Source organism: Maylandia zebra, linkage group LG17 (genome assembly GCF_041146795.1).
Source record: "Maylandia zebra isolate NMK-2024a linkage group LG17, Mzebra_GT3a, whole genome shotgun sequence".
NCBI classification, from domain to species: Eukaryota; Metazoa; Chordata; class Actinopteri; order Cichliformes; family Cichlidae; genus Maylandia; species Maylandia zebra.
In genome coordinates this window covers 31463402-31471286 of record NC_135183.1, presented here as the reverse complement: position 1 = coordinate 31471286, position 7885 = coordinate 31463402, and the positions used below count along the sequence as shown (strand labels likewise).

Sequence of the window (7885 nt, the reverse complement as noted above, 5' to 3'; positions counted from 1 at the left end):
TATGAAGTGCTAGATTAATTTTATTTGCATTAACTTCCAGTAATCCTGATTAAGAAACTTTTACTTCAATAATATGAACTTGACAAATTACTAATGTTAAGTTATTAAAAACAAAGACTAAAACATGATTAAGTAAATGTGTTAAGAAAAAAACACTATTCATTTCCCAGTCAGGACTACAAACAAAACAAAAAACACTCAGTTTTCATTATCTGTGGGATATATTAATCAGTGCATCAGGTAGCACACATTATAATTTTTTTCTTCAGTGAGTTAAATTATTGGAGTAAAACTATTTCTGCCATTTATGTTAAAATAACAAATCATGTGGAGTTAAATTTACAGAAGCATTTTCTTGTTTTACTTTGGACAAAGCTCACATGAAAGCATGAAATTCTCAAAGAATCTCAATGCACACAACAAACATGATTAAAAAAAAATGCTCTGTCTATATGAAATGCCACTCAGTATATGACTTTCATAACTTAAAAACGTTGCCATCATACTGTTCACTTACGAAACATGGTTTAATGTGGCATATTATTTTGCAAATGTAAACACTAATCACCCCCCCCCCCCCCCCCCCGCCCCGTCCCCAAAAAACAAACAACAAAAACCAAAACACAGCAAGCCTTAATAATCATTTCTAACATTTCATCTTTTCTCTTCTGTAAAACTATTGTTTTTTCTAATAATTGAGATTTATTACAACTATAGTCATTAATGTTTTATATATCTTATACTACATCATAAAGTATCATAATCTTAGATTACTTACTAACCTGAACAAATAAAAACATCTATTGAGGAACTAAGCACAAATGAGCTCTTAGGATGTGTTAAATTTAAACTCCCTGATCACCCCCACATTGTTTCTACATGCTAATCCAGTCTATCAGTAAAGATTGATGACTATGAACTATTTTTTGTTCATAAATGCAATCTCCTCCTCACAGAGAAAATGATGCTCACGCCAACAATCTTCATCACTCCACTGCCCAAGGGCGCTTGTCTTATCAATGACACCACAGTGGTTGGACATGGGCATCGCTGGTATTTTGCCATTCTTCCATTTGCTGTAGCCCACTGTTCTGTCTTTCCAAATCCAGAACCCAAAGAGAGTACTCTGCCTGAGACCAATCCAGAATGGACCTTCAACCTCAGTGTGATTTAGCCATTGTTCAACAGCCTTCTGATCTTCCTCATCCTCAATCCACAGCAGGCCATTGTGGTTTTCCTCACAGTAGTCAAGGGCTCCTTCCCAAGTAGATTTATTTTTGATAACTTTGATTCTCATGTTGCCTGAAAACCACGCAAAAAATATAAGTAAGATAATATAATTTCAGTCACATCATGAATATTCTGCATGCAAACCTTCTACGCCAAAATAATTACTACTCTTATGTTGCAAATAATACTTGGATAGATTCAGTTTGTTCTACTAAGTCAATTATTTATATAAATACACATTTGAGGTTTTAGTGGACCTTTAATTTGTCTTTTCAGTCTTGCTTTTACTTAAAGGAAATATGGGGAAAAGTGCTTGTGTTAATACAATAGTATAAAACCCCCCGAATAGAATTGTGTAATTTAGGCAACACTAGAGCTAATCAGTTCAGACTGAATTGGTGACTGGCTAAGTTTTGTTTTAAAGACTCCTCCTATAGTTACTTTAACTTAAAATATTCATATTTCACAGCAAAATTATCGGTAATAGCTCCTGTCATAGTTACTGTCAAATTAGTTTGTTGAAATAAATAGTTACTTACCTTTAGTGCAAAATATTCCTCCGTCTATGGCACACCGCACTTTATGCAGATTATTCAAATCAAAGGTAGCACACTCTGGATTATTATTATTATTCTTCGGCCAGTTTCTGTATGTAGAGCAACTTCCATCTACCCATGTCCACTGATCGTGTTGAAGCCCAATCCAAAAGGTTTTGTTTTTTCCTTTTTCAGACACGTCATTGTTTTGGGTCTCATTACTGATGCTCACTAAATCAGTGTAATGTCTTCTACAGTACTGCAGTGCCTGGCACCAGTCCTTTTCCTTATCAATCAGTATATAATTATTATCTGCAAACAAAAGAAGCACAACATTTATTTTGTTTTATTTTTTTGTCATTCATTTAATTAAAATAACTGCATTTTCATCACAAGTTTTAAGGTGGTTCTGGCTTAAAGCAAACCCAGACTATGTTTAAACTGCATACTCAAGTGACTCAAATCAGACAAAACCTAAATGGAATATATCTCTGGTAAGGTGTGCTGTCAGAGTAGTCACATGATAATTCATATATTTTGGTTTGTACAAAAAACATTGTGCCTGTCATCATTCAGGGAAACACCTTGCATGGTTTTGGTATGATTGTTGTACTGAGCATGCAGATTAACATTTTGGGACCTCATCACTGTTCACAATTAATTGCTCACAAATGCATGAGTAGAAAATGTACACAAAAACAATGTATCTGACAAAAAGAAGAAGGCCTTGAATATGAATGCAGCTGTGCTGTGTTGCAAACATTTAAGAGGCATCTTACAAAGTGTTGTTTTTGAATTAGAAAAAAAGGGAAATCACCAAAATGCAAGCAAATATCACTTGCTTGATTTACCTTTGTAGCACATGAAAGGCTTCCTGTCCGAACAGTTGAAAGCTTTCCATGTTATGTTTGTCATAGCTTCACAGATTTGGTCATCACCAATACTAGTTACTTGTGAGTTATTAAATGCAAGTGAGTTTCCATCTGACCAAGTCGTGACACTGCTTTGATTCTTACGCAGCCCTGACCAAAACTGAACCCCCTCCTCTCCAGGCACATTCTTTAAAAGAGCACCTAAGTCCTCTTGATGATACACAGTTACCAATGAACTGTCATTGCTTTTACACTTGTTCAGTGAATCCATCCAGTTCATTTTGTCGTCATCTTTACTTAAAAAAAACGAAACCCTTCGCAGATGACTTCCAACTGTAAAGTCAAAAAGTCCTATAAAAATGAAAACAGAACAGGATCATATTTTTCATTTGCCCAACATATATAATGATAGAAATAACAAACATTATGAACAGCATGACTGTTAAATTAAGTAATTTAGGTTCAAAATATGACAAATATATTTCCCAGCTATAAAATAATAACCTTTTGCCTATTACATCTCTAAGGAATATTTCATTAATTTACAAGCTGTTACATGTAAAATAAGAACAGTGACACATCACATTCAGAGAAAAACATTAAAAGTGGCTTTCTTTTAATAGAACTATTTGAAGGCACTGCTCCTAAAATTCATCTTTTATGTCCACACACACACACACACACACACACACACACACACACACACACACACACACACACACACACAACATGCAAGCCAAATCAAGACCACGATGGGGAAACCTACCTAATGACAGCACCAACAACACAGAGGTCATCATCAGCACGGTTAGGGATAGGCTCATATTGTAAAATGACTGGCTTAGAAAAAAAGCACAAAGATCATTTAAAAAACAAAGTGGAGTCCAAGTCAAAGGGCAATTATTCTCTGTGGCTCAAGAATTAATAAAAGTTTGATTCCCTGATTATTTACAATAACTTATCTGTAACCAGACTTTGTTCAGACTTTGTTTGTTCAATAAATTAATCCAAATTGCATAAAGTCTCTTACCTGCTTTGGTCAGAGGCCCACTGCAGTCAGTGTTTTGTGTTAGGAACTCACTGGGTTCATATTTAAGAGCGATGGAAGGTAACTGAATGTGTACATAGGAAAAACAGTGACGCCTAGAGATTAATAGTTAACCAAAGCCTGTCCTGTGGGGCTGAATGGCAGTCACAATTGTTATAGAAATATTATATTTCCGTATATCAATCTTAACAACTCCTGAAAACAAGAAACACAAAACTGATATATTTTAACAGTAGAAGACAGACTATTCCTGGATTGTTATAGTCATTAAATACTTGTAAGCTATTGATAAACCCCTTGTATTCAAAAGGATACAATTTTAACTAATTTTAGTCCTGGATGATAATCTGTGCTACAGCTACACATTCCTCTGAATTTAATTTATACAAATAATCTACACAAACCCATCATCATATGGAACTTTGATCATTACTAGCTATCTTTAACCACATCTGACCTTCTTCGTTCTATCTAAATGCGTAACTCACATTTTTCCATCTTAGCTTTGATTCAGCCACAAAGTCAAACTCCTCACATTAAGAATCTCTTTCTTAAGAGTGTCCTATAGGTCCAGTAAAGCAGCATTAACCTAGATTTTCCTAACTCCTGCTTGAGTTTGAACCTGGGACCTCATAGTTATAATTCAACAGTGCTAAGCATTGAGCCACTGCACTGTCTCATCTGAATAAGCATTATTCTATGAGCAATGGGGAACAGAGGAATTTTTGTAAAGTTGGTAAACATGTTATGCCCCCCCCCCCCCCCCCTTTTCTTTCTCTTCTATAAATTTCCCATCAGATTAATTATGTTTTTAAACATCACATTTGGAGTTTATAACTTCAAATATCAAATTACTTGAATCAAATGTAATCTGTCACAAGGGACCGTTGTTTTCCCAGTCACTGGGCTTTACTCTCCCTTTCTTGAAGGCATTTGTTTTTGTTACTTCCTGTGTATTGTGCAGCATATTTTCTGTTGTGGGTCATGCATTGCATCTTGTTTCACAGTTAGTTACCAGTTCATCTATTTTCCACTGCAGTGTCCGCCACCTGTGTTTTTCGCTCATGTTTCTTGTTTCATGCCTTCAGCATTTCTGCCTTCTTCAGCTTTTGAAGCATTTTTCCTAAATTATCTTTCAAGTTTTTGCTAACATCAATTTCCTCACTTTTTTATTAGCTTGGTTAATAAAGCTCACCTTCTACTCATCGAAACTTCCTTGCATGTTTTGCATTTGCTTCCTGTTGTTCCTGAACTCGGCAATATAGTTACACAGTACACGAGAGCTACATTTGTTTATTATTCAAATCATGAGACTGGGAGTAGAGTCGGCAGCAATTTACTGTAGGTGTCTATGAATAGCCCTGTGTGTCAGGAGAAGAAATGCAAATCGGGTTGCAGGTTTTGGTGAATATTTAACTCTGGACTTGTTGAGGGGTTTAAAACGTCAAGTATAGAAATTTTTCTGAGCTCTGCAAATTATTTTCACATATATTTTCACATCATATCGCAAACCCCAAACTTCACCATGTGCAGACTTGTCAATAGGTTACAAACTCTGCAGACTTATGTTCTGTGATCTTTTAAACAAGTGTTTTAGATGTGATTCAAATCTTAAGATGTACAGCATACAATGGCAATAGCCTGTTATGTAAAGCAGTTTAGGGTTACTGTAGCAGTATTAACTTGAAAAGAAAGCTAACTCAACCAATAGATGCTTGTGCCATATGAATTACATTTTGCATTTACAGTGTAAAACGTGTAACTTGGAGACGCCTAGAAACAGAATATGAAGTTTGCAGTATGGTGCCATTTAAACAATAAAATAATTTTTCATCTGGGCAAAGAAGAACATACAGAAATTGCTTTACTTGGCTGATCTTAGCCACTGAACTCTGAAATAAAGTATGTGGATCACCTGATGTTGCAAATCTCTTTAACATCCACATACACAAGGAAATGGAACAGAGCTACACCCATCACATGCATCTGCATGTAGCCTCGCATCTGAATTTCAAATAAGATCTGTAATCTTGCAAATATGTCTCGCTCGGTCCGATTTACTGCTAGCAGTAAGGCAGCTCACAAAAAGCAATTGTAGCTGGAAGCACAATAAACTGAAACACCTTTGTCCACATTGGAAGTACCCCAGGAACAGGCAGAAATCAAGTTTAAGAGATCAGATGGATTCTCACGTCACACCATAGCTGAATCCCTGCATTGCTGACAAAACAAAGTTTCACGATTAAAAGGGCACGCGTCGCCTCACATCACTACAATAGCAGCTCTGTAATATACAGTAAATTGCTTCAATGGACAGCATTCCTCAAGGATTCAAGCCCTAGCTCACATTTTTTTTCAGCTTTCATGCTGTGCATCATACAGCCTCACAATGCCACACTAACATGGTGGTGTTAGAAGAAATGGGATTAATGTTGTAATTCAGTAATTTGACAGCCTGTCATAATCACAAACATTTGTGCCTCTCTAGCACTGCTTGGCACATAGCTGAGCAGTAGTAGAAGGAAGTGAAATCCTGTGGTTGTATCAGTGCAGATGTTTAAGTCAGCACTGACATCATGAACATATTTGCATATTTCTGACTTGTGGGTGAAAGGAACAAGAACAGCATCATAATGAAATGCAAATGTTGGCTGCTACGTTTCTATCAGAACTCTAAATATGAAAAAGCACCCGTTAGATAAGCTCAGCAATGCAACACTGGTAGAGAGGCCCACTGAGAAGGAGAATAAATCTGGTTCTACAGCGCTGTGTAAGAAATACTTGTTTTCAGTTTATTAACTGAACTGAAAAGAAGGCTTTCTTTTAAAAGAAGAAACTATTGAAAGATGTCACTGGTAATTTAAGAGCATTATAAAATATTAGGATTTGAGCACATTTAACCTCCATAGTGTCATTACTGCGCACTCCATGTGCTCAGGTGCTAACTGTGCACTGACCTGTTTGGTTGTTTCAGCTGGACTCAGGAGGATCCAGTGCTTCCACAGTGACAGCTACCTCCTTTATTAAGTAATTAACAAGTATGTAAATTGGTTCCGCAATTAAGCCACAAAAATCTTAAAAACATGAACGTCTTTGTGTTGTGCATGAGCACTTTTCAAGAATGCGTGTGTGCATAAAAGAGAGAAAGATAGAGAGCGAGCACAAGAGAGAGGTGTCGAAATGCCGAGACAAACTGAAGCATACTCAGGCCAACTCGGTAAATGAGGACTCAGGCACGCTCCAAGGAAACCATGCCCAGTGTGAGTAGCTGCTACAATTTAAAAAATGGCTTTTTAACTATAATGTTGTTACACAACACTGTTAAGAAATCCATAGTTTCATCGATTCTAAGAGGGCAATTCTTGAAACAGAAAAGCAAAACTATCTCCATAAAACACCACAGGAACTCTCAGAGACACTCAGCGTTTATCAGTGCAATCTTTGGACGTGATTATATTCATGTTTTGATTGAAGTTGATATAAAGGCAGCACAAAAGGTGCAAAGCTTTGAGGGTCATGAAGCCAGGTCAAATGCTTCATTATTACTGAACAGATTCCACGTACCTGTGAGCAGTGCAGCAAGGTGCATGCTTGGCACTTTAGCCAAGGTCTAAATCAGATTCTTGGCGAGTATTGATGCGTATGCACCCACGGATTGTGTGCTTGAAGTGAGGTCAAATGCGCTTGGAGTACTCATGCTCTCTTCAAGTGTGTGCAAGTAAAACTTTGATACGCATGCACGCAGTTTGCTCTGCTGTCGAACCTCCCCCTCTGTAGGCGTGAGGCCGCAGTGACCCTGGGAACTGATGCAATAGTGGGGAAAGCTGGTAAAGGGAGAAAGCAGGTGAAGCAGTTTTGCCCACGTAAGTGCTGTGAGACATTTGCCCAAGACTTTGCTTTTAAGCCCTGCGTGTATATTTGTGTGTGTACCTATGTGTACTGCTCTATAAGGCAGGAATTGCACAGAGTTGCTGATTGCCGGCCAGTGAGTTCTGGCACTAAAATAGGAGACAGTGTAAGTGTTTTCAAATGTATGCGAAAGCCATCCACTTGGCTTCCTGTGTGATGTCCTTAATTTAGTATAAGTGTAGTACATTACTGTAAAGATCGATGGCTGTTAAAACTTGACTTATTAAGTTACCAGAAGCAACAGCAATCAAGAAGTGAAAACACTGCTTTTTCATATGTGTCTATTTGGG

General features: G+C 37.1%; 1 protein-coding gene across 1 annotated transcript; it reads right to left on the bottom strand.

Moving 5' to 3' along the window:
* Positions 1 to 625: 625 nt before the first annotated feature.
* LOC101467724 (macrophage mannose receptor 1) lies at positions 626 to 6903 on the bottom strand. The gene is made up of 6 exons (XM_076876010.1): positions 6644 to 6903; positions 3669 to 3750; positions 3405 to 3478; positions 2618 to 2989; positions 1770 to 2078; positions 626 to 1302 (listed from the first exon to the last, which is right to left on the bottom strand). The coding sequence occupies exons 3-6, from the start codon at positions 3460 to 3462 to the stop codon at positions 920 to 922; spliced, it is 1122 nt and encodes a 373-aa protein (XP_076732125.1). The 5' UTR covers positions 3463 to 3478; positions 3669 to 3750; positions 6644 to 6903; the 3' UTR covers positions 626 to 919.
* Positions 6904 to 7885: the final 982 nt, after the last annotated feature.

Bases quoted from the DNA above. Each gene is read 5' to 3' on its own strand.
- LOC101467724 (XM_076876010.1), bottom strand. From the start codon at position 3,462: ATGAGCCTATCCCTAACCGTGCTGATGATGACCTCTGTGTTGTTGGTG. The intron at 2,990-3,404 runs GTAGGTTTCCCC...TCATTTTTATAG, and splicing joins GTTGTTGGTGCTGTCATTAG to GACTTTTTGACTTTACAGTT. The intron at 1,303-1,769 runs GTAAGTAACTAT...CGTGGTTTTCAG, and splicing joins AGGAATATTTTGCACTAAAG to GCAACATGAGAATCAAAGTT.